This window comes from Diachasmimorpha longicaudata, chromosome 9 (genome assembly GCF_034640455.1).
Source record: "Diachasmimorpha longicaudata isolate KC_UGA_2023 chromosome 9, iyDiaLong2, whole genome shotgun sequence".
NCBI classification, from domain to species: domain Eukaryota; kingdom Metazoa; phylum Arthropoda; class Insecta; order Hymenoptera; family Braconidae; genus Diachasmimorpha; species Diachasmimorpha longicaudata.
This window is the reverse complement of record NC_087233.1, coordinates 6364630-6392347: the sequence shown is the minus strand read 5'-3', so window position 1 is coordinate 6392347 and position 27718 is coordinate 6364630. Positions and strand designations below refer to the sequence as shown.

At 36.6% G+C, this 27718-nt stretch overlaps 2 protein-coding genes across 17 annotated transcripts in view; one reads left to right on the top strand and one right to left on the bottom strand.

Moving 5' to 3' along the window:
- The window catches only part of Ome (omega), a 173916-nt gene that overhangs the window by 112344 nt on the left and 33854 nt on the right, over positions 1 to 27718 (bottom strand). The window lies entirely within an intron of this gene.
- On the top strand, positions 16256 to 19724 carry LOC135166072 (probable glutamate receptor). Its single transcript, XM_064128031.1, has 8 exons — positions 16256 to 16409; positions 16480 to 16979; positions 17111 to 17437; positions 17819 to 17978; positions 18037 to 18242; positions 18354 to 18443; positions 18699 to 18859; positions 18947 to 19724. The coding sequence occupies exons 1-8, from the start codon at positions 16256 to 16258 to the stop codon at positions 19221 to 19223; spliced, it is 1875 nt and encodes a 624-aa protein (XP_063984101.1). The 3' UTR covers positions 19224 to 19724.

Below are 27718 nucleotides of genomic sequence, written 5' to 3'. Positions count from 1 at the left end.
AAGGTCAATATATCCCCTGGTAATGAGGAAATAAATCAAGTGTCGAAGCCGTCGGAACAACCGAGGTGGAACAGAAACTGGAGGAAGGAGAATGAGAAGAGAACACGATGGAGAGGAAAAAAAATAAAAAAAATAACCAAAGAGAAGTGAGATACATGATATAGACTAGTGGTAAAATGAAAGAGGTTGGACGGTTTGGTTGAAAAAGCAGGAGGGTGCTTTCAGGTGCACTGAGAAAAGTAATGAGTCGCGCCCCATGGTTTCCCGGTTATCGACTCTACCAGGGGATGGGATAGAAGAGGGAGAAATCGAGATGTGAGAGGCAAAAGAATTGAGTGAGTCACATTGTGCTCTCTCCAACACCAAAAATAAATAGAAAAATGGCCAAGGGGTGTGTGTGTGGGAGGGGAGGAGGGGGATGGTGAATGCTGGTATGTGAATCTGTATGTGACAGAGTATGAAGCGGGTAATGTTGTGGAGTTTGAACGTAAAAGGCGAGAAGAAAAGGCCGCAACAATACGCGAACGTGTGGAAACTCCAGCATCAAGTGGGTCAACGTTCACTTTGATAAATTCCAGTTCTGAAATTGACTGTTGTGTCTTTTAGGGGAAAACGCGCGGTTACGACTGGCATTTGACGGGTTACGGTGAGGCAAAAAGGAAAAAAAGAAAAAAGGGTTGGGGGGGGGGGGGAAGTGTTACAAGGAAGAAAGTACAGGATGAAAATTGATTTTGTTGAAAACATGATGTTAAGGGCTCTTCATTATCATAAAAATTTGTTGGCTATTGAATGATAGATGAATCATTATTGATCAGTGAAGGGAGGCGGGAAATTATGTAATCAAATATGGCCTATCGTTGTGCAAAAATGTGGAGATAATTATTGACTGTTAAATAACTGAAAAAATGTACATTAAAACGAGTCGTGAGAATAAAATTTCCACTTGAAGATGAAATTAAATAACTGAGGAGGTTTTTTTTATAAAAATGACAAACTTTTGTTGTGCAATTGTTGTATCAGTGTCTATAGATCCCCCTATAATGTCACCCCAGATAATTGAATAAACTTTCTCACCCAGTTCATTACCAAAACGAGTGCAAAATTAGCTGTTAGTGAGAAAGAGAATGTTGATGAGAGTTGGGTAGAGGGATCCTCTGGTCTGCATAATTCACGTACCACTGAATTAATACCAAGAGCCAAAAGCTTCCCAGCGATTTTCTTGATGGCTATTTACGTCGTTAATTATTTCACCGACAAATGGAGGTATTAGTGAGATAATGGGTAAGTCATGAGAGATCGAGAGGTACAATTTTTACTCAATAATTTACCATTATCCATTGTGTCACTTTTAAACTTTAAACTCAAAGTGGTAAAGTACAAGAGGTATAATGGAAAGTTTGAGAATCGAAGGGGTACAGGGGTTGGAAATGTATATGCTCAAAGTCGTTGAGACAATTCTAAGAACGACCCTTGGATACTTGGAAAGTTATCCAAACGCCTCTACCACGTACGGGCAAGAAGAGGGTGAAACTTCGAGGGTAATTCAACGGTCTGAAAATGCTTTCCATGGATGTTAGCCAGATAGCTAGATGACACAAGAAAGTGAGTGGAAGACACGAGTATAATGGCCATAGATTTACTACCCCTAACAGTGTCTAGTCGTGTGGTAATTGTGAATATCAGATTGAATTTCACCAACTTTTTCATCCCCTGATTTAACAAGTATTTGGGGTTTCGTTAATTATCGAAGAGCCAAAAAATATGGAACGAGGAGGAGAAGCAAAAAAAAATACTGAGAATTGAAGGGCGAAGGGGAACAACAGCCCAACTATTTCACCCTTAAAAATATGAATTCTAAGGATCAATAAGACCGGAGGAATAACACGATCATGAGGATCAAAGGATTCGGGGTGGGATTAGAGCTTCCTGAGGGCTTCGTAATCAATCACCTCATCATATTTGTTTTTAGCGATTAAAATATCGAGAACATTCGCCCGAATATTTCCAATAAACTCAGCCAAGTTATTCATATTTATGTGGTGGTGTGGAATCTCAAATGTGGCGCAAAGTTGGCGGATAGTAGTTCGCGGGATAGTGGGCTACTCATGCTCAGTACTATCGAAAAGTTTGTTTAACAAGTTTATCATTGACCTACGGACAACCGATGAGAGTTGTACCTCTCGGGTATTCTCGCGAATAGCCGAGTAAATCCAATCTTGTGATTTATATTCCAACACTGGAGTATTTTGAGGGAATCGATTTGCGTAAAACTTGTCAGGAAATAGTCTCTTGACGAAAAATTTTCCCCGATCAGTGAATTAAATGAAATGAAATAACTAATTATCGAGTGATAAAAAATTCATTCTTCTCGTCATTCAAATTATTTTCTTTCCAGGGGATTGGAAAGTTAATCGATTGAACATGTGGGAGGGGTGAACATGATTTGTTGGACAGTGGAACATGCGAAAATGCACGAGAGGCTTTTTCCAACAATCGATGTATCATACTTAACGCATTCGGAACGTATTTTCGATATTAACGAGGGGTAATACCTGGCTCGGGTGTACGATTATCTGTTCGAAAGCAGTGATAATTCAACTTCAGTTCGAATGATTTTGCTCTGATATCTAATTACAGAGACACCCAGCTAAATTATTTTTATTATTAATATTTTATCTCAAGATAAATTTTTACAATTCATTCTTATCACTCCCAAAATCCACAGAATAAAATTTTCTATAAAAATTAGACTTAAAGGGCGAATTATGGGGTAAAATGACAATCAACCACTTCTAATATTCCTCACAAAACTAACCTCACCCTAAAGGTCTAAATTTCCCCTAAAATCCCCCTCTCCTCCCTCCCCCACTAAAACCCTATCGACAGCCTTCCATTTTTCCCCAAAAACATTTAATCCCCCCCTCCCTAAAATCTCCGTCACCCGAGCCGCCCAATAATTCACATCCCTCCGTCTAAAGTCCTAAATCAAGACGTATCTCCACCCAAGGAATGTCCCTCCACCCTCTCATTCGTCACAAACTACCAACCTCCCCCAACGCCCCTGGAATATGCAAATTTCAAAAACTAAACAGTCGTTTCAAAGTCGTAATTTCCTCATCGGCCTTCCACATATCACCCACCCCCTCAAACAACCACCCACCCATTCAACCCCTCCGTCACAGACAGTCACACCAGGTGTTATCGTTTTATGATTCTCGAATCGTCGTATCTCTGGTGGCTCCAGTGGTATAACCCACCACCTATGACGTGTCGTGGATGGCTGTGAGAGGAACTCTGTGGTAACTAAAGATCATAACGGTGGGAGTGAATGAGAAAGGTGGTTTGGATAATGGCACAAACATACTCAGCTACACACGCTGTAAGCAATTACCCACAGCAGGCATTTTATGCTGGAAAATGAAGGTTTATGCCATCCACCAGACACAATCCAGGTTTGTACACATTCTTCTGGTTTCACCCTCACCAAGCACCACCATCACAACCACCACCACCCCCCAGAAAAGCCCACCACCCTCCCCCTCCCCCTCCATGGTGGCCCCTCATTTCCCCCCATTTTCTATTTCCTCGTGGAGTATGAGAAAAGTACTCCTCAGGAGTGGAAGAAGGTATATACGAGGGAGAAGTGACGGGTGAGGGGGATGAAGGGGGATGGAAGATAGTGGTGAATATTCCGGAGTGGGCGGTTTGTGAAATGGACGGAGTAAAAATTGTTAGAGGGTACCATAACAGCAGTGGGAGTTCAGTGCATCAACCCCTGGATGGTATCTAGAGCTGGAGATACTGGCCTCGTTCCAAGGTACGTGAACTCATACTTTGATTTTACTGGATTTTCTCGGGGATTTCAAACACTGCCAGGACTTCTCTTATCTAACTGCTGAATTTGTGATTTTTGAAAGAGAATTTGAAAATTCACGGGAGCAACATTTTTGATTGAGGGAGAGAATTTTTTGGGAAAATATTATAAATCGAGGGGGGGAATACGCTAGTGGACCAACATTAGTTTTATCTATAAAATTGACTTTAAAAAAAAATTTACGGGAAAAGTTGTTGATTGTCATTTCATCCCACCCCTCACCCTCTAGGATTCTAATTATTATCAAAAATTTCTTTCCATTGTCTAATGACACCGGAATTTTGAAATTAGGGTCTAGTCGACGATCGTGAAACCGTTCGTGAATGAAAAACGTGTTGGAATTGTTTAAATAAATTTTTTTTAAAATCAAATAATGACATAAATGTCAGGGAGTCAAACGAGGTGAAATTTGCTGTGCAAACACTGGGGACAAAATTATCAGCGGTTTCATCGTGAATAATCCATTGTATTTGCATTTTCATTCGGTACAATTTTATGATGATAAACATAATATGGTGAAGCACATCCTGAATTCGACTGTTTGAATGTTTTACCAACGGAAGGATAGGAACAACCAATAATTCCCGCTAATAATACAACATTTTCCACGACAAATTATGTCCCCAATGAATACCCGAGGGAAACCGGAAAATTTGGCGGTTTGAAAAGTTAATTCATTTGTGAATTTCCCCGATCATTGGATGAATCCACAAATTATCATCATTTCTTTCGTTTCAGGTAAACCAGAGCTGATGGAATAGAGGGCCAGAGGGTGGATAAAAAAAATATAAATTATAATGCTCTTGGGAATTGTGGAGAGTTAATTGCCAGACGAAAGAAAAATATAATACCACCGGGGAAAGAATACAAATGAGCTGTAAAGAAAGAAACAGCGGTGAAAAGGACGAAATAGACGGCTAAAAAAATCCTATCATTATCATTTGCGTTCATTAATACCAACACTCGGAGTAAATGGAAGTCAGAAAGTTTCGGTGATGACTGGAGTCATTATAATTATTTACTCCAGGTATTTAATGAACATCAAGTGGAAAGTCTGTTCTAAACGGATATTTGCAGTTTAATATTCACTGTCCACCCACTACAAATTATTTATTTGTATTTCTCCCACTAAAATTACAAGAAAAGAAATTTTAGTTAACAATTTGTCCATCAAAACTTCACCTAAAAAGTCGTTTATTGTCACGTCGTCCCACGTGTCGTCCTCTCGTCTAATTATTCCCCAAAATTTCTCTCCGTGTAATTAACTATCTTCAATCTTCACCGGAGAAAATGAACAATAAATAATTTACCAACGAAAACTGAAATAAATTAAATAAAAAAATTTCAAGCTTTTCCCAACGTAAATTCTCCAAATTTCATTCGCACCATTTCGCTATTTTAACCGAATAAACATACATCTCGTTGCGATTAAAATCTAGTGAAATATTTCCCATTTCATTGGGCCCAACAATTTAACCGATAAAAATACGAATAAGTCGCTAGTCACCATATGCTTTTTGCTCAGCAAAGCAATGCTTTTTACAAGACCACCTTCACGATAAAGATACAGACGTGTCTGTGCCCGGGGGAGTCCACCCCTTTCTATAAGAGTATCACCCGGTATTCAGCCCTTCCAACACATCCTATATACCTATACACGTTCATGCAGATTAAGGAAGTTTGCAATGTTTTACCGTTAGTACTTGGAGAGTGGGAAGCTCTCTGGTGGACTACCACCATTGCCATTGCGTATTTTCACCAGTTTTATTGCCAGTGACAATCGTATATTTCACGATAATGCAAGCTACAAGCTCGACTTACCCCTCGGGGTAACACTCCACCCCCACCCCAACCCCATAGATTTATTATTATTCTCAATTCTTTTTTCCTGATTCACGAGGCAGTTGTCGAACATCGATGACACAATATTTTACCCCTAAAAAAATCATCCCCATTGATTTGCCTTCAATCCATATCGCATGGATACACCGTGTGAATAAATAAAAGGGCAGGGGGGGGGGTGGAAAAATTGAAAGGGAGGGAGGAGGGAAAAAAAAATTGAAAAGTACACGAAATTTTTGGAGATTTATTCGGGCACTCAGCGAGCAATGAAAAATAGATGTTCTCGGATTATTCCCTGTGTCATGTTACTATTGCACTGATACCTACACGAATATCAAAGTGTGTGATACCCACACCAATATCAAAAATCTGAATCCATAAATATAGGGGAATGCCACTGGTCGGTGGATATTGTTGTTTTCGCCAAGTTACTGGGACAAGTTTGGCCCACGTAACGGAATAGTGGATTGTGAGGGATGGAGGGGGGGGGTTATGTTGTTGAGCATATAGTCTGAAATACGTAGCCATTGGGGGCAATAACTTCAACGCTTCCGAGACACACCCCGTCCGTTTGTACTCGATTTTTCCGGCGATTTTGTGGGGTACGACGGGGAGGAAAGAGGTCAAAAGAGAAAACAGGATTAAAATTGGTGAAAAAATTTTGAGACGTCTTTGAGAATATTTTGGAAACATTTAGAACATCTCAGTTGATTTAAATATGTATTTAATGTCTCCTTAAAAAATTGAATAATTATTTTTAAAAATCCTGAACTCTCAAAAATTGTTTGATGGAAAAAAAAATTTATTTGTTCATTAAAAGGAGTTTGGGATAAAAATTAGAGCTGTGGAGGGCGAAACGTGCAACGAAATGGGCTAATTTTTGGGATAAAACTCAACTTCATCCCTCATTTCACCCCCTAAATGTCTAATTTTCACCTAAAATTTCATTCGGTGCATTTTTATAATACCAAATTCTTACGTTTGATTTGAATCAATCATTTTCTGGATCATTTTAACCCCCCTCGAGTCCAAATCCCTAGGATTGACGCCACCCTAAGACCACAATTGTGCATAATGTTCTCCTCAGTACCCACACCTGTGTCAGAAGCATCGACCGAGTAAAAAAAAAGGGGTACGAGAAAGGGAGAATCCCCAAGATGGAGATGAGAAAAGAAACTTTGCAATGGCATTACCAATCTTCCATATGCAAAGCATACACTTTACAAGTATCTATGACACTCTGCAAGTATAAGCAGTACCTGAGGACTATTGCCCCAGTAGAAGACACCTCAAATCCATTCGATAAAATTTATGTCACACCGCGTGATAAAACTAAAGGTACGTTATTTCTATTCTTTCGTCTCTCACTACGAAAGAAAAAAAAATATATCTTCAGTTAATGGGAAATGGAAGCCAAACTGTTCTGGCTTCCGGTCAAAGAGCAGTAACTAGGGATGAGAGGGGCGGTGGGAGAGGGATGAGAGAGAACCATGTGGTTATGAGACTACACGTTGTGTAGTCTCACGAATATACTGATCGTAAGTCACCGAACTAGGTGATATCGAGGAACGGGGGATGCGAATGTCGAGTCATTGAGCGGAGAATTGTAACAGTAAATTTTAAACTTTGTACCGCACGATCTGCTCCACTATTATGATCATCGGTGATTTTTTTTATTCGAGTATAAGTCAAGTTTGTCCGCGGTTAAACTGATAAATTGAAAAGTATTGGAGAAAAAGTGAAAAATTATTTGAGAACTGAAACTATTTGATAGTGACAAATAGAAGAAATGAAATTGTTTTAATTTGTTACTGAGATTTTTCCAAAATTTTTAATTAATTCTCAACGTCTCAGTCATGAATCACTTCTCAATACGATTATTTCATTGTAGAGTTTTTTTTCCTCACAGTTTCCTCAAATTTTATGACTCAAAGTGTCAACATTAAAATGCAAAAGTTACTGGAATATCCTTAAATGCCAGGGAAATACCCCCATTGACGGAGAATCATAAAAACAAATGTAAAAACATTGAAATTGAATAGATAATGAACATCGAACAAAGTGCATTCAACGGATGTCACTCAAATCGATTCACAGGTGGATATACCCCCCTATACAACTCCCCAGTCGACTCTGTCGTTGAGATTGTTTCAACAGTCGTGACGACATCGTCTAAATAACAGGAAAAGTCTTGTACATTGAAATAACAGTGAGAATAACGTCTCTGGCGTTGTCGAGAGTATAACACCTCCACTCAACTGAAATATGTTATTTTCAATTTTTATTTTTATTTCTTCCTGCATTTCACTCCGGTAGCTTTCTGAGTGTACGCTTCAGGGTGATACTCAAGTTGAGGGTAACATCCACCAGGTGACGGGAAAAAGATGAGACTTTTTTTTTAGATATACTCTCACTCTTGAAATAGAAACCTGTATATTTTTAGTAGACACTTTATGACTGCATTTTTATTCCAAGAATATATACAGCGTTATTAGTGGAATGGAAAGTTAGAAAGTAGAGATCAATATTTAGTATTTTTATACGGAAAATTTTGCAAAACCATCGTCACACAGAAAAAATTTTTTTTTTAACAAAAATTAGACCTTTAGAGAGTGAAACGTGGGATGAAATGACGAATTTTGTTGGAAAAATTAGACTGAAGGCTAATTTTTGGGATTAAACTCATGTTCATCCCTCCTTTCACCCCCTGGAGGTCTAAACTCTACCTAAAATTTATTTTTGTATATTTATACGCAGGTAAAAGGGTAAAGAATTAACATAAACATGCAGTGATCACTAAAGAAAAATATAAATTATCACTTGCAATATTCTCACATATAATACCACAAGTGGTTCAAAATTATCGAATATTTCCCGATAGATTCGTTGCAAACAAATGAAGGAGTCAAGTTTTTCAGGCTAAAAAATCACGAGTGCGAAGCACGAGTGATTTTTCCTGAAAAACTTGACGACTTCATTTGTATGCAGGGAACCTAGAGGGAAATATTCTATAATTTTGAAGCTCGAGTGGTATTCAGGGGATTATTTTTCCTATCCAAATTTCGGCCAAGAGAATTGTGCCATGACATGAAAAGAGGTTTATTTGGTTAAGTGTCGTTTGTTTACCAAAATATTCAAAAAATTATCGCTGATATTCGAGGTAGGCTATACAAAATATCAACAAATGGTGCAATTCTATTGGCTGAAATTTGGGTGGGAAAAATAATCAGCAAAAAATATTCTTTCGTTTGAATTTGAAATTTCTAAAATGATTATTTCTTCAGTCACCACCGGACCACCCCAATTTCCCCCGTAAAAAATACGAAAAATTTTAATTCCAAAGTTGTAAGTGATTTCACGTCAGCAGATAATGAAATTACCGTTGAACAAAGTGAATTTTCATCCCCGAAAATCAGACTGAAAATTGAGAAGGGAAAATTCCACCGCCCGCATGAGTAAATCATTCTCGGTACAATGATCAAGTACGAAATTACTCGGTAGTGAGAGGGTCAGTAAACTCGTGTACACTATAAATGTCTGTGTGTATATGTGGGCGTATCAATGGACAGAGTTGGTAATGGGTAGGATTGACCCAGTTGACGCAGTTTGTTCAGAATCGTCCAGACGCCTGTGGCTTTCACTGAAGTATAGAGATGAGTGGGTTTGCTATTCGTACTCTCTTTTCATCCCCTTCAATCTATCCACCAACAGGGTGAACCTGCAACCACAGCAACATCTGCCATTCTACGCTCGTGCCACATTCACGCGCATTTCTCTCCCTCTCTCTCTTTAGGAGTTTACGTTCCACTGGAAACGGTGGTAACAACAAATTTCAAACAAACAGTGAAACAACTGTGTACGAGAATCATTAGAGTGGGTCTCAGATTGTTTCGTCTGTTGTTTCTACGAGGTGACGTGAGAGTATGTGAGCAAAGTCAATTTCAGGTAGATGTGAGCAATGAGTCCCATTTTTTACCCCATGTTACGACCACTAAACGACATTTTCCAGCCCAAAAATATATTCCAAAAAAATTTGAGACTTCGAGTGATAGTCAGGGGCTCATTAAATTGATTTTTCTATTAAAAAAATATCATTTTTTATTAATTAAATCGCCAGAAAGTTAATTAACACCCCTTTAGTCTCAAACAACCTCGGTACAAATAACTTCTCAACTATAAACACCATTAACTACCCCTCGATATTTTAATCTCACCCCAGTATTTCACTGTTTTTTGAATGAAAATGAAATTTCAATGAATACAAATCCCCCAAATAATGAATTCAATATTCCCAATGCAGGGAGCAAAGCAAACTGATGATTATTTATCCTCCATCAAAATAATCCGACGAAATACCCCAACAACACAATAATAATCCTCATCACCCCTTCATCCCCAATCCATACCAAATGCAATTACAAAAATCTGTGTCAGCAGTAGCTCTTTATAAAGCCACTGTGGTGAATGTACCAATAACAATGTACCCAGGGTATCGCACGATTTTCGTTCATCCACGAATTTCATAAATTCAATTTACATTTTCAAACGATAAATGTTACCATACAGAAGAGCAACGATAAAGAAAACGGAGTGAATTTTTACACGAGCACTTAAAATTATTACGATCCGGGTGAAAATCTGCGAAAATATATCCATCAAAAATGTTCCGGCCCGTTAGACCTTATATGCGATGCGAATGGGCCAGAGATATCGAGCCACCCTTCCTTCAACCTTCCACCCCCCCCCATCATCCAACCCTTTGGTATGAGGTATGCAATTTAGCGTGACCCCGGCATTTTCCAAGCTCCCGCTCGTTATCCATATTCTGAAGATAAGACAAGTCCTGGGTAGAAAAGATATTATACTATCCCTTGAGAATTTTCTTTCCCCTTATCCTCACCCTTTTAGTTAATAGCTGGCGAAAAAATGCGAAACGATTTGAAAATTTTCATGAAATTTATTAAAGTTTTGCCGTAAGAAATTAATGAGATTAACGACTGCCTCCGGTGGTAATAAAATAATTTGATATTTAATTAAATTTATTGTATCATATAAAACGGAAGGAAATTTTGGATAAAAATTGGACCTTTAGAGGGCGAAACGTGGGACAAAATGGCAATCAACCCCTTGTGAGGTCGCTTTGTAGGAAAAATTTGACTGGCGAGGGTAATTTTTGGGATAAAACTAATATTCGCCCCTCGTTTCGCCCCCTGGAGGTCTAATTTTTTACCTAAAATTTATTTAACTGTATTTTTAATTCACTGTCAACTGAAGATAAACAGGAGAATGAAAAATTCTAGTGGAAGGAATATTGGTGAAAAAAAAAATAACGACTTGGCCATTCATCCCTTGATCCTCAATATGGTACAGACGGCATACTGGCGCAACACCCTACCGAACGTATGGGCGGAGCAGGTGCCCCGACGATCTCACGTTATGCTAATAATCCCCTGGCCATACATTATCAGACAAAGTGCCTATTACGCGCTTGCCATAACAATCTATAATTTAATTTAAACGAATTTATCGTTTACCCTGAATAAGGTGAATACCCATCCATCATCATTAGCCCACCGTATCTTGTGTATTCATGATTTCATTTTTTTACAATGGAGATCTGATAATAGGGTTTTATCTCAGAATAAAATATTTATCAGTTAAAAAAAAATTGTCAATTAAAATTCTTGGGTACGGTGACCTACCCAGAGATGGACCATTGATTTTTGAACAGAAAATTACGCAAACGACAACAAAAATTAAATAAATAAATGATGAATCGATAGATAACTTTTGTTTTTTATTCTCCACACTCTCCAACAAGAGAATTCATCTCATCCTATTCAAATAATAATCAGTAACTTCCTGATGAGACTCCCGAACCCCAAAAATTGTTTGAAAAAAAAGTCTCACATAGCGTTTTACGAACACTAAAACCAACGCCTCATGTTTAATTCAACAATATGAATATTCTTGACTCCCCTTCCCCCCTCTGGAAAATTCAAAACAAACAGTTTTTGGTGTTATAACTCTTCCAAAACTGCCACCCCCGTAACTCTTGTCCAAAGAAACCAAGCCGGCCTGTCTCATTTACCTTCCTTTTACCCCCATGAAATATCTCTCACCTACAAATTACGAAAATTAGACAGTGCCCAGGGTAGTGGCTGCCACGTGACTCCAGTCGACATCCCCAACTCTCTACTTTTATATACACCGACACATATATTCTTTCACCCCCTGCTTTTTAATTCCACCAACGCATTTCAGACCCTCACATTCACCTGTAAATGAAATAGTCAACTCAACAGTATCAACTGACTAACTTTTTCCTCAATTTGTAATTTTTTTTTTTATCCATCTCCCCCTCCTCCCGCCACCTCCTAAGAAATTTGTGCATTTTGTTGACACAGTGTCTCCAACATCGTCAGTAAAACTGAACTAGAGAATTTTTCATGTTGGGTGAAGTAGTAGAATTATAAGAATTAAGAGAACTCAAATGGCTTGAGACCCCTCGCCAGTGGACTTGCCTCTTACAGTGGCTTCAACTTAAATTCAAAAGAAGTGGAAAAAAAAAAAGAAAGACAACTATATCACGAAACGACGGAAAATGAAACGAAAAGTCTACGAGTGTCTCTCGTGGGAACGTGTCTCACTCTCCCACCCAATTCTCGTCACAACTTTTTCCGCACTCTTTTCCTTTTCCCCCAGCAATTTCTTTTTTTTTTTTTTAAAAAAAAACCCACCAGATTTTCGTCGAGGCAAGCTCCGCTCGTGACAGCGCAATTAAAAGTTCACCAAGCTGATTCCATCCCCTTTTGTACCTACAATTAACCAACAAAAAGATGAAAACGAGAATGCACTTTTTAATTCTGTTCTCGTTGTACCCTTTCCATAGCTCGTATCGATAGTTCCACTGAAGAGCCAATCAATCGACACCCCACGTAATTTTATTGGAGTTTATTAGATGTGAAGACTCTATAAGTCGATCAAGAAAGTACTTCGGAAAATTATGAATAGAAAACTCTCGATCCCAATCGAAAACAATTTTTTAATTACAATTAGACCACTGGAGGGCGAGACGTGAAACGAAATGACAATAAACTATCTGGGGATATTCTAAAATTGCAAAATATCAAAAACAAGTAGAAATTCAAATTAAAGTAATTAAATCCAAAATTTTTCAAATACAATTCATTATTAGATTGCAGACCAATCAAATCTCGCCAAAGTCTAGTGCATTACATCGAAGAATTGCGTGACTCCCCCTGAATCCATTGTTGACGAATAAATGGATAAACCCATTCACCCCTTCTCCACCCCCCCCCAACCTCCCAGTACCGAAGTGTGTAGAGTACAAAGAATAGGTCATACACCTCTGGTAAAACGAACGCGTTTCATGTTTTAATTTATTCGGCTCACGTTTATCCAGTGGAGCCATTTGCCATCATTCCAGACTAGAACAAAAGTATCTCCACCATAGAAACGAGTGAGACAAAAATAACCGGGCAGTACGTGCCTCGTTATACCCCAGGATCTTCGGTTAAATCGACATAGTCCAGTCTAGAAGTTGTAGAAAGGATATACCAGTTTCCGTATTCTTCACTTCACATCGTCTCACCGATGAGTAAGGTTGACCCCATTTTTCATCGGTCCTTGTCCAACATTAATATCGATTGCCCTGTGTCTAGTTGCTTGTTGAAGTCACATATACAAGGAGTTATGGGTATATGGACTGTAGAATATAACGCTGAGTCTAGTGCATCATCACCAAAGCTAGTACGAAACGTTTCGAGTTGAGGATTGCCTCTGGTAGATACCTCTCCAAACAATGCCGACTAACTAATGCCATCATCTTCAATATTTGACCCGAGAGGTATGACTCTTCGAGTAGCCTGAAGGGATTTACGGTATGAATAGTTCTACAATTTTGGTTTAGAAGACAAGTCATTGTGCGGTTGATTACGAGTTGATGACGATTGAGAGTGATGAGATATCCACAAACGCCACAAACCCCTAATTATCGGGGTAAAATATTTTATGTTGAAAGATGTGATAATAAGTGAGAAGAATCGATACCACATCCCTTGCGATACTAAATTTTGATCGATAGAAAAGCTGCGATAAATGTAAAGAAGAATTATCTAAAAATATTCACATATAATACCACAAGTGGTTCAAAATTATCGAATATTTCCCGATAGATTCGTTGCAAACAAATGAAGGAGTCAAGTTTTTCAGGCTAAAAAATCACGAGTGCGAAGCACGAGTGATTTTTCCTGAAAAACTTGACGACTTCATTTGTATGCAGGGAACCTAGAGGGAAATATTCTATAATTTTGAAGCTCGAGTGGTATTCAGGGGATTATTTTTCCTATCCAAATTTCGGCCAAGAGAATTGTGCCATGACATGAAAAGAGGTTTATTTGGTTAAGTGTCGTTTGTTTACCAAAATATTCAAAAAATTATCGCTGATATTCGAGGTAGGCTATACAAAATATCAACAAATGGTGCAATTCTATTGGCTGAAATTTGGGTGGGAAAAATAATCAGCAGAAATTTTTTTTTTAATTTCTGAACCACATGAGCTAGAGATTGTGGTGCGGACCGGACGAAAGGACTCCATATTTGTTAATTAAGTAAATAAATGTCTAGTATGTGATATGAATAAGTTAGTGAACAGTGAGAGGGAAGGGAGAAGTGAAACAAACATTTGTCATTAATTACATTAGCAGTGAGACTATCAATTAATATTCAGAGTCAGCTTGAAAATGCTGACCAAGTGATGTCCAACAAATGTTATCAAGTTCACCATTTGACACGAGATATACGACTCTGGGGATAGCCTGAAGGGATTCACCCGTTGGGATAGCTGTGCTATTTCGGTTTAGAAGAGAAGCCGTCGTGATAGTTAACTTGGAGTTGATGGCGATTCCAAGTGGTTGATGTACAAACATCTGATTGTCGCTTCTGGGTATTTTGGTAAAGCTGAGGAAGGAGAGGAAGTGGATGAGAGAGACTGATATTACTCCATTGAGTACACACTTCGTATTTGGAAACAATTAATAATGAACTTCGATGAAAATAACAGCAAATCATCAGCTTGAAATGAAAAAATCATGAGGACTTGAAGGAACTGATTGATTGGAACTGACTTCTGATACATCACGATGGTTCCATGGAATTTCACTGATCAATGGAGATGAACAACGTCGTGGGTGGATAATTGAATGGATCAGTCGTTAAAGGAAACTATTATCTCCAATAGCCACAGGGGTATCACTCCTGGGATACCCTGAAGGGATTAACAAGTTCACAGCTTTTCCATCTCCATTGAGAATACCAGAAGCTTTCATGCTTGTTGAAGCGAAGTTCATGACAATTGTTGAAACCTGGAGATGTAAATAAACATCTGATTGTCAGGGCAGAGCTGGGAGATAGTCTACGATTCCAAATCTCATATGTCCTTCACTACCTTCACTCAACTTCCTCTCAAGTTTGTGATTATTCCCAGAAACAAGGGTGACTGTGTCTCAACAATTGATGAAGCAACAAAGTTTGATACAGTTGGTGGATTGAGATGCTGGTCAACTGATCAAAAGTCTTGATACACTTTTGATGAGTGGATGGATAGTACAGATATTGATGTCCTTCGTGTAATTATGAACTAGATCAGAATCATTGCTATTCAAACATGAACATTGGACTTTACCAAGACCACTACTCAAGCATATTAAGTTTATTCAAAAACACTAGACGCTTCACCCTCTCAATTTCAAAGTTTTAATGGAGACAGTTGATGTTCAACATTTATTTTTCCTGTGATAGCCTGATAGCATAAGTAAGAGCATCACTTTTGATAACAATAAAATTGTTCTTGATCTATTTGATATGTTTAACAACAATTGATAAATTTTTTAACTCAGTGAACTCTTAGTTTTCCAGGAAGAAATGAGTCTAGAAATTTCCCAGCATAAGATACGTAGTTTCAGTTAAATTTTTGAAGAAATAATTCCCTTTGGATTTATATCCTAGCAACGAAGGACTGTTAACAAAACACTCGTTGAGAAAATTTAAATTTTCATGACAATACTCGATAATCATGTCACTTTACCTGGTGGAAAATTGAGGCTAATTAACGTTGACAACTTGTAATCTAGTGTTTTCTGTGAATTCTATAGTTTACGTACTCGGGGTAAAGATAATGAGAGTAAAGAGAGAATCGTATTTCATTCCAGGAAAAAGTAAGTAAATAGAAAATGTTAAACAAACTGAAATAAAATACAGGAAATACAAGTTCAGTTTGTTGGACACATCGTGACAACTCATTGCACTGAAACAAATTGCACTGTGTTGTTGTCTAAAAGTTTTAAATTTGTGCGTGAACATCTGTATCCTGAAACATTACGTGAGAGGAGACTGAAAGTGCAAAGTGCCTTTAGTTTGATACACGAACTCCTTAATGAAACACCAATAATTACAAATTCTACAAGAAAAATTAATTAATTTTTCCCGAAGAAAATTTTTTTATCAAACAACAGAAAAATGAAATTACCAATTCATTTAATCTTGTTGGCTACATCGAGTCTGGTTTTCGTCGACTTCACTGAGGCTATTCATCATGAACTGTTCATCAAAGATGTCCACAATAAGTATAAACCCGAAAAAATGTGGATAATATTGGGACCAGACAATCTCCGTAAGTAAACACGAGTGATAAAGAATCGTTTAACGAGGGAAAAATTATTCTTGATATCATTACATTACAGTACTAGAAAAAGCTGCCATCTGGCATGGGGTAATGAAGATGCTCTCACATGAGGGTACATCTACGCGTATTGTTGACTTCGATGAAGGAAATGTTTTTTTTAAGACTATCGGTAGTAAAGATACGCACACACTTATTGTATTAGTACTGAATACACTCGAAGAAGTGAAGTATTTTGAATCAATGACCACGAAAATTTCATCAAAGTACGCTATTTGGTTGATAATTTTTGAGAGCAATGGTAGTCAAGATATCTGTGAATTCTGTCGGAAGCCCTACGGAAGTTTATCAAATCCAAAATTTGGTTTAGAAGTAATTACACTTTGCTGTGAGTCGAGTGTAATTATGAAATGGCAATATAGTCGAACAAATCGCACCCAAAGACTGGAAGTTGGTAAAATCAGGGATGAAAATCATAGAATTGTGTGGTCCGCTGATGAGTTGAATCGTAACCAAAAATATTCTATGCATGGACAGCCAGTACGTATTGTCGCAGTCAAAGTAAGAGCCTTAAAAATCATTACAATACACGAAAAGAAATTTTTGATAAAAATTAGACCTCTAGAGGTATCATTCTTACCTAAAATTTATTTATGTGTAAATAATCGTAAAAGACGATTGAACAATTGTAGGCAAGTCAAACGCTGTGGGAAGTCAATGGAAAATATCGTGGACCTATCGGTGAATTACTAAGCGAATTATCTCAAGCAATGAATTTTACGATACCCGAAATTATGTGGGAGCAAAATTACGGCGTATTGGATGAAAATAATCAAAATTGGACTGGAGCTATTGGAAGAATTGCACGAGCCGAAGCGGACATTGGTATTAATGGTTTTTTCATGACTCCTCAACGATACCGTTCGGTTTCCTTTACATCTCCAATATCATTTGTATCATTGCATCTGTATGTGAGGAATCAAAATGTTGGTGGCTCAATATGGAATGCTTCTTTCAAGGTTATTATCAATAATTAATAAAGTGAATGTTCCAGTCGCTGAATCAATTCAAGCCCCTGACCAATTTCATATATTCAACGCACTTTTTCATTAACTTTTTCTTCATTAGCCCATATGGGGCAATAAATTGAAGACCGTAAAAATTTATGAGCTTAAAAATTCTGTACGAAAAAAAATAATGCTTCAATCAAATATATTTTATACTCAACACAACAGAATATAAATGATATTCAAAAATTTTTAAATGTTGTTGCCTTTGAAAATCGAATAAAATCTTCTTGATTGAACTATTTTTTATTTTTCTGAATTTTGGGAACATTCATGTGCGTTACTATTGCCTCATCATCGATGAAAATCCAATGATTAAATGTTTGCTGACAGACATTGACAGTAGACGTCTGGATAGTTATTGTTGGTATAATTGTGATAACTCCACTTTTACTGACTATCATCGTATACCGACGAAAAGATTATTTTTTTCCTCTTCTTTTTGAACATTATTCCTACATATGGGGTCTCTACTGTCAACAAGGAGTACCAGGTAATGATTTCCAAAATTTTAAATCCCCCAAATTTCTAATAATAAATATTTGTAACAGTCTCGCCCGAAAGAATACCTGTGAGGATTGTATATTTATCGATATTGATATCGGCGATGATCACCTTAGGGGCATATTCTGGAACAATGATAAGTATACTTGCTGTGTCATCAGACTTTGAACTCAATTCAATGGAAGCAATCGTGAAAGACGGTTCCTATAAACTCATAACTATGGATCCCTACCTGGTTACTGATATGTATAAGGTAATTACTGATATTTACAATATACGTGGAGTAATATGAACATTCATTAACAATGCCTTCACTCCTCACTTAAAGAGTCTGATGATTAAAATTTTATTGTGATAATTCCAGTTCTCGGACGAGAAAATAAACCAGAAATTTCTATCTCTTTTAAAACCCCAACATTTGCAGCCTCGCACCCCTCTCGAAGCATTCAATCAGGTATTTCAAGGAATATTGATTTTGCAATTTGATCAGTTTAAAAAAATGAATATTTCCGAATTTTGGGGACTGAGTAAAGGATTTTTAATAACATTTTAAAAACCCTCAGGGATTTCCACCAAAAAACCATGACAACATTTTTTTTATCTCTTTAATTTACGAAATATTCATCACAAAATTAACAAATGCAAAATCGACTCAATCGAGTACTGAATTCACTACTATTTTTTCAAAATAAATTCCCTTCATTTGCAGGTATGCACAGAGAAAGCAGCATACTTAACCTCTGAATGGCAGAGGAGAATTATTCTCAATAAAATACAATGTAAAATTTCATTAATAAATACTGGAATAAAACCAACAGCTGCAATGATCACACCATTGGAAAGCAAACTTCTCGCTCCTTTGAATTATCAGTAAGATTACTTTACAAAAAAATTATTCCCTAATCATCACGATCAAATAATCCATTAAATTCAATAAATAAATAAATTTTTTTCAAGTCTTGAACGGTTGAAGCACCAGGGACTAATAGGAAGATTGGAGCGCAAGTATTTAGTTCCTCTAGAACTCAAAAAACCATCTCATCCACCAGTCACAGTGGAAGGAATTCTACCGATACTGATCATTATACCTCTTGGATTATTAATCGCAATTATAATTTTTCTCATCGAGCGAAATATTCATTTATTCCGGACATTACTCAGTCAGAAAAAACGTAAGGGTGTGGTAGAAAAGGGCAAAGTTCGGGGAATTCCACCCTACAATTATATGCCTTAAAAATATTCGGGGGTTTAATTAAAAATTATATTAAAAAATCCAATGTAGATGTGTCATTAACGGATTATCCGTGACATGATTGTGTGAAGTCTTTCTAATTGCAATATTTATATATCCACAAACGTTTGAATTGAATTCAATTTGTAGCACGACCTCGACGTAATTTGCGTGCGGTTGTTTTCCATAATTCCGTAAAATCGGTTAATTCCCCATGAAAACCGAATTATTCAACTTGTTCAATCATTGTAATAAAAAATCCATGAATGTTAATAAATAAAAAGAAGTGTATCCTGTTCTCACATTCTGTCTAGTGAATTTTTTTTCAATTTAAATTTTGTCTATACCCAATAAAAATAATAGACAACTGCTGACCTTCTAGTTACAACCTATGATCATAATTTGTTGGAGGCATGCGACACCTCAACATTCGTTCAAAAATAACCGCAAAATGTAAAGAGACTTCATTATCTCATATCATGAAAATGAAAGAGTAAATATGAAAATATGCTAAATAAATTTAAAAAATAAAAAAATAGGTAATTTTGCCTGTACATTGTTGATTGTGTCAAAACTTTTTCGAAATCAGCAACATCTAATCTACACTCGCTGTGAAACTCATGGAAAGTTATAAAAGGACAAGAATCGGTCTAGAAACTGTCATTCGAAAGCCGCTCCTCCAACGAACTCACAAATAAAAAAATTATTCATAAACAAAAAAATACGTTTATTAATCAACGAATGAACGATGAAGTCGTTCATCTTCTTTCTGTTATTCTGTACATCGAGTGTAGTTATGGTCAAACTGAGTGAAGTTAATTTTTATGGATCTGTGATTAAAAATGTTCATAACAAATTTGAAACTGTTGGTGTGGTGATTGTCATGGGAAGAAACGATCTACGTAAGGAAAATTTTAATTTTCGCAATTTTCGCAAACTCCTAATTTTCAAAATTAATTTCAGCATTCGACAAATTGACAGTGTTGTACGAGGTATCGAGATTTTTATCATACGACGGAATATCAACGCGTATCGTAACATTTCGGCAATTGGCAGATTTATCGAAACATCACCCAAGATATATTAATCACTCGCTAGTTGTGATTGTCTTTGAGACAATGGAAGAATTGCATATGTTCGAAGTAATGATTCAAACCATGACCATTAACACCGGCATTTGCTTAATATTATTCAGCAACGATGCTGATGAGGAGACCTGTCACTTTTGCCTCAATCCCCATGGAAATTTAGGTAAATTGACCCTCAGCGTAACGCTCCTGAGCTTATGTTGCCACTCATACACGATTGACGAGTGGTCCAACGGCCTAAATCTTCCAAAAAAATACGAAATTGGGCGATTGAATCAGGAGACATCCGCTATTTTCTGGTATTCAAATAAGATAATTAACAACCAATATTCACTCAACGGTGCCGCACTGCGCATAACCGCTGTCTCAGTATGTAAACTAATCAATTATTATTACAAAAATATTATTTTCCTATTTTCCCTTTACCTCCCCCTCAAACTAATTTTATCCCAATTTCAAGTTCGCGAACCGGTCAATTCTTTTTATATTTTTCGTCGTCCAAACTACGGTAATTTCACCTGATTAATTATTTAATTTAGATTTTAATGAAATTCTACTGCTTTTTAGCTAAAAAAAAATATAAATGTTGATACACAACCCCTTTAATTACGATTACGTTAACTTATTATCTGATTTCAGCAATCAGTTTTCATCACGAGAAAAAATGGACAAATTTTTGGATATCTCGCTGAAGTTTTGGATGAATTGTCTCGAGTAATGAATTTCACGGTATCCGAAATAGTCTGGGAAAAGGATTTTGGTGTTTACTATCCAAAATCTTCACATTGCACTGGTAGCATTGGAAGAGTTCATCGAAGAGAAGTAGATCTTGGTGTTTCTGCATTTTCTGATAATACCGAACGACACAGTCTCGTTGACTTTACCCTTCCCGTTGTAACCGGAAGTTACAGAATATACTACAGTAAATATGATGCTGTTAATCTTAAGTGGAATGCAATTGTGAAGGTCCTGATCATTCCATCTATCTTCAAATATTTTTAAAAATTTATTTTTCAATTGTTAATAATTTGATGACAGCCCTTCAGAGCATCAGTTTGGATTGTTATCATCATTTTATTACTGATAGGGGCTATATTCTTTACTCTGGTAAGATACCACCGAAGATGTGTATTTCCTCAGCTATTCATTGAGCATTATCTCTACATGTTTGGAATTCTTTCTCATCAAAGTCTGCCAGGTAACAATAACCACAATTTTTTAATATAAAAATCATTCTAACGAAACGCTCGGTGCATAGAATTTCCTAGAGAGACAACTTTGAGAATTGTTTATTTAACAATGGCCCTATCAGCAATTATCATCGCGGGTGCGTATAATGCTGCCCTCACAAGCAGCCTCACCCTGTCTCTGTATTCACCCTTCAATACAGTGGAAGAATTTATAAAAGATGGTACTTATAAGCTCATATTGCTCGATCGCGCCCTCGTCGATGATATATATAACGTAATTAATTATAATTGTGTTATCAAATTTAAATGAGAAATAAGAAATACGGAAATCGTAGATATTTCCTGGTACTCAGAATTTCCTGTTTCTTTTTCCATTAGTATTTTTATTTCTCACATCAACTTTCATCGATTTATTATTATTATTTCCCTAGTCCCCAGATGAAAAACTCAGGAAGACGTTGGAGTCCCTATTAATACCAGAAGATTCACTCCCTAGCAGCCCTGAGGAAGCTTTTAAACAGGTTATTATGACAGATGAATTATGTCCACATTCGATTTCTCAAAAATTCTCAATCACTCGCGAAAAATTTGGCGAAACACTTGTGTTTACAGCAGTAGAAAAATTTACTTGATTTTCTATTCAATTAAAAGTCACTGGTGGATTATTCGTCTGATAATGTTTATTGAAGTTCTCTCTCCCCGTAATGAACCAATTATTCTATTAAATCTATTCTGTTTCAGATATGCCGAGAGAGAGTAGCTTTTTATACCCACGAGGCTACGACAAAAGCTCTGGTTAATAGTGTACCTTGTGAACTGAGTTCCATACTGATTAAAATGGCAAAACCCATGTCATTAATCACTCCCCTGGGCAGCAAATACACGAAAATCATTAACCATCAGTAAGAAAAATATTCAATAAAAAATGAATATTTATTTGTAATGCGCAGTGTGAAAAATTGAATGGAAATTTCTCCTGAATTTTTGTCGTCATCATTGGTATCTCATTAATGAAAATTAATATTTTCCAGCCTTCTTCATTTTAGAACAATCGGATTATTACAACGTTTGGAAAAAAAGTATTTTTTCAAAACGGAAAACACAAGAGTCGGTCATCCACCAGTTCAACTACTAGAAATTCAATCAACTATAATAATTTGGGCGTGTGGTGTTTGCACTGCCTTCGTTTTCTTCATAATAGAATTTAAGGACTACATCCAATCAAAATTAATTAACCAGAGACGGCGAAAGATGATTATGAAAAAACGAGGAAAATTATCCTATTCGTATTTTTATAACCATAAAATTAGAAAATCTCGACGTAATTGAAGGTCACCAGTTCTCGATGTTATTTGCAAATATTTCATATTAATATTCTGTGAGAAAACTGTTGATTTATTATTCAACAATAAATGGCCATTCACATAAATGGCCAATCACCTAAAATTTATTTTAGCAAATAGATATTTTGTTCGCAAGATATTTATGTTAAAACTGATTCCCCGAGGCCAAACGAGATGAACAAAATCCAATTGAATGGACGACTAAATTATAACAATCTTAGCCATGAAAATTCATCAGAATCAAGAAATGACGAGGGAAAGCCAGATGTCTGTTGTTCTTGAGGGATACTCCAAAACTTTCAGTGAATGCATCATACATTAACCTCCTTCATATACAACGTCATCCGTCATTCTGCACTGAGAGCTTTACCCAGAGAACTTTTGACGCTTTCTCATGCTGTTCTCGTCAAATATACTCCGAGGGGGTTGCTGTACCCTCCAGGGGCCACTCCTGGAGCCACGTTTTCAATGGAAAGTTGAAAGTCAAGCCAGCCGGTGTTGTGTGTACGTTAATGTTTTAAAAATTAATATATTTTTTTTTTCTTCGCATTCTTCTTTCCAACGACTTTCCAAGTTTACGGAGATATCCAGGACATACGATGTCGTCTACGAATGACACTCGTATGTCTGACGATTATCGTATAAAAGAGGGTGAGTAGTTAAGCAAACTGTCATAATGACTTGGACGAGTGAGTTTGTAGAATAGTTTTAACTCCTTTGACTTCAGAACAAAACGTATTGTCCCCCTTTCCCCCTTTACCATCGATTTTCGCCTTTTCAGGTGAATTGTCGCAATTAAAAAGAAAATTACCGATGAAAATGATACGATTCAACCTCTCATTAATGTATTTAATAAAAGAAGAAAATTAAATTCCCCAGACGTCAACGACAGTCGTCAAATATTTCAATTATGTACAGCCTAAAGACTGAAACAATATTTCTCTCACTGACAATTGTTTTTATTGCAGTAATTAATGTGCAATTCCTCAATCTTATGAACCCCTTGGGTGTCTTTTAATATGATATAATGCACACCAGTCTCCTTTTAATATTCATCCATTATTCAACGAGTGTCGATGAACTGAGGATTATGCACCTAATGCCCTATCGAAATTGAGATAATTCTCTGGTATTATCTCTTCAACTCCTTCATTTCCAAATGTATTTTCATTTTAAAAAATCCACCACCGAGAGTCACTGCATCTATAATTTCTCCCATAATCCTAGTGCCACCAACGATGCACACACCCATAAATTTAATGCTCTCTAATACTTGAAATCCATGAAACACATATCCATTCCGTGCTCGTTTAATTTTTTATTCCATTCCCACCATATCCTCCATTCTTCTCCCATTTACCACCATTCTGGTTTACACTCACCATTTTTTTTTAGTCATTTTATTCTCATGGAGAAATAATTATCCACCTCAAAGAGAAAATTTTCTCTTTGTCAATAACGATGTATATTTTTTTTTTTTTATTCACGGATAACGCCCGCAATGTCTCTGTCATTAAGAGGACTTTTCCGCTCGTCACTTTTCCCTTCATGTTCATTTTATAATTTTCCTGTATTATTTTTTTTTTGTTTTATTCCACACATCCACGTGTATATTATCATCTCCGGGCCGTAAACCCCTCAGGGGAATCCCCCATGAGAAGTGATAATGGCACAGGTAACTCAGTGGTGCTTGTCACACGTAACGCGTGTACAAATTTATTTTTTATTTTTTTTTTCTGGTGCCACTGGTTTTTCCCCATCTCACGCAATTTTCCCACACCCCGGGCTTTGTTATCCATCCTCACCTGGGTTATCATGCATATACACCGTGTAAATCCAGTATTCACTTATTTATTTATTTATTTTTTTTTCTACTTTTCCTTCAGTCGGGAAAATCGTCGAGCCCCTCTGGGCTATCGAGATGTGTTGAATGCAAACGAAAAGGAAATAGCCTTGAGATTGTTCCACCTTTCTCACCAGCTCTCTGCGGAGACAATTTGCCTAATCCGACTGGAGATGTTGAAAAGTTGAAATGGAATCTGGGAGAAAGAGTTCTGGATTGGAGATTGAATCGACAAAAGCGAGACTACCGGACAATTAAACAATTTCCATCGCTTACGATCTTCATCATTCTATTCGCAATTTTATTCTATTCGCAAATTTATCGAGATAAATATTAATATGAAGTCTCAAAGTGTCTGGCCAAATTTTCGAGGAATTTATTGACTCCATAATTCAGTAGAAAATTAATCGCAAGAATGAAGGTATGATCATTAAGTAGAAACAGACTATTCTTAACAGACAGGAGATTTTATCTGGCTACGGTCCAATCTAATTCCCACAGATATTAGAAAGCCTGGCCAACTTCTCTCCAACATCAGTGTACATCACTGAATCCCATGATTCCAGTAATAAGCGATGTGGGATATAAAGTGGAGAGGAGAAATTTCAAGTGCTCGGATAATACCATAATATCCCAACGAGGAATGTATTAGTGATGGTCGTTATGGTGATTTACTGTCCACTAAGAGAAATATTTATCAGCGAATGGAGAGAATATTATTGCCAAAATTATCCCATTTCCTAACATATACGATGAAATGACAGCTATCAAGGATTACCTCCAGTGATTATAGCAATTATTATATATTTGTGGTGTAAATAAAAATAAAAGCTAATGAAAATTAACGATTTTCTACCCGAATTCTTCCAACAAAACTTGACCCAAAAAGTCATTAATTGTCACTCGGTCCCATGCGCCCTCTAAAGGTCTAATTTTTATTAAAAATCAAATCGTGTATCATCACTTATCAAATTTGCATTTATCACTCGTAAAATACGATGGTTGGACTCATAATTTTTGAGAGAAGAGCTTTTCAAAAAAAAAAATTTAATAATACGACTATGAATCACCGAGTCATTGGCTCACCGCCCCATTCTCATGTACACAGCCACAATGTCCCCCAAAACTACGGACTATACAACCCCCGAACATCGTGTTACAGCCATATTATTGTTATTATACGTGCATAATCTGCATTTGCATCATACCAAGCAGAACAATAATACACGAAATTCTTTCTCCGTTGATAACAATATATGGATGACAGAAAACAGACCTATCGAGATGTGGGTGGTGCGGGGGTGAGGGTAGGTGAAGGGACAGTCCACTGTAAACTTTTCTTTGTTCATTTGTTTGGTTTGTTCTCTGTACATACACAGAGTTCACGGATTTCATTTTATCACAATTGACCATTTGAATGTTTAATAAATCTCATTCATTCAAATTTTCCTGTTACACAATGACCACATAATGAAATTCATTGAATATATATTCACAATTTTGATGCTTTTCGTCTGGATGTATTTGTGAAATTTTGTTAATAGAATTGATTGAATATCATTTACATTTATTTGCCAAACGACCGAGTGTAATAATGATTTTATAATGGACTTAATAATTTTCCCGTTTTTTAAATAAATTAAATCGCGTGAGAATGAAACACAAAAAGATATTTTTTTACTGAATTTTTTAACAATAAAAAATTTGTCAAAATGGGGATTTTAGGAGTTTCGAAGATTGTGAGACAAAAGTCAAAGATAAATTCCTGAATATCGACATAAATTAATCAATCAATCTAATCAATGAGAAAGTAAATAAAGAAAATTAAGATTTTTATAATTAAAATGAAATCATATGCTAATAATTTTGTCTACACATTAACCTACAGCGATTTTCACACTTACACACACCTGAATGAGACATAATTCAGTGGTTTGGTTAACAATGGAATGGCTCAATGAGCCATTATGGAACGATCAATGAAAATTGATCGCAACTGTGTGGAGATAATTATTCGACAGTTTTCAATGGTATATGTGTTGACTGCGGTTATGATACAATTCCTCTTCGGTAACCCTGCGGTTTTTCTTCCTTCACAGAGACTTTTTTTTTTTTTTTCCATCATCCCCCATTTTCAATAGACGGTTTGTGGTGTGGCAACACGGAATGGAGAGAATTTACCCCGCAAAGCGTAGTATTGAAATTCTCGCGATTGGTAATTCACATTAACCGAGTTATGACTAATTAATCAATTGATTGTACTGAGTGGGGATATTTTTGAATAATGAGGGTGTTATTAGTCATCACAGCGGAAACTTCAAAGGATCGTGGGGGGAGATTATGCATAGCATAAAATTAAGCCAGTTATTTTGAATTACGGACTATTGGCAGCTATTTATCGATAATACACTGGATTAATAAATGCCATCATCTGATGGAAAACCTCACGAAAAATTATTCTAATACTAATTAAATATACCAACTTTATCATACGATACAGAAATGTTTTGTCTGCATTTTCATACGAAGATCAGTATTTTTCATCAAATTTCATTTCCCTCAACAACTATCGTTCCTATATATAATATAATAATTACTCAATTTTATTCAGTGCAATATTAATTAATCTCAACTTCTTAATACCGAAATACCGAGAAATTTCAATGAAAAAATAAAGACCAACGAGTCCCCGAGAAGTTTCAATTACTCAATCTGTCCGCAACACACACACTCATAAAGCAGTAATTATAAGACCTCCTAGTTGTCAATTCCAACCGCGTAAATTTCTAATTAGTCGAGTACGTAAAAGTGTAATCCACCCCCGGGAAGTAGGGGGAAAGTAGAAGTGGTTTACCAACTCCTCCCTGGAGTGAAAACACCGCCCTCTCCTCTCGTTCTACCCTCATGACACGCATTGAACGAGCTGTGACTGAAAATTCCATCAACCCCCACAATTCCCTGGCAATTGGATATTTAAACAAATGAGGAATGAACGAATCAACGGAATAAAATATATTTTATACTTCATCTAAGT

Excerpts from the sequence above, each read along its gene's own strand:
- LOC135166072 (XM_064128031.1), top strand. The coding sequence starts at position 16,256 with ATGAAATTACCAATTCATTTAATCTTGTTGGCTACATCGAGTCTGGTT. Across the intron at positions 17,438-17,818 it reads TATGGAATGCTTCTTTCAAG|ACATTGACAGTAGACGTCTG; the intron begins GTTATTATCAAT and ends GTTTGCTGACAG. Across the intron at positions 18,243-18,353 it reads TGGTTACTGATATGTATAAG|TTCTCGGACGAGAAAATAAA; the intron begins GTAATTACTGAT and ends TGATAATTCCAG.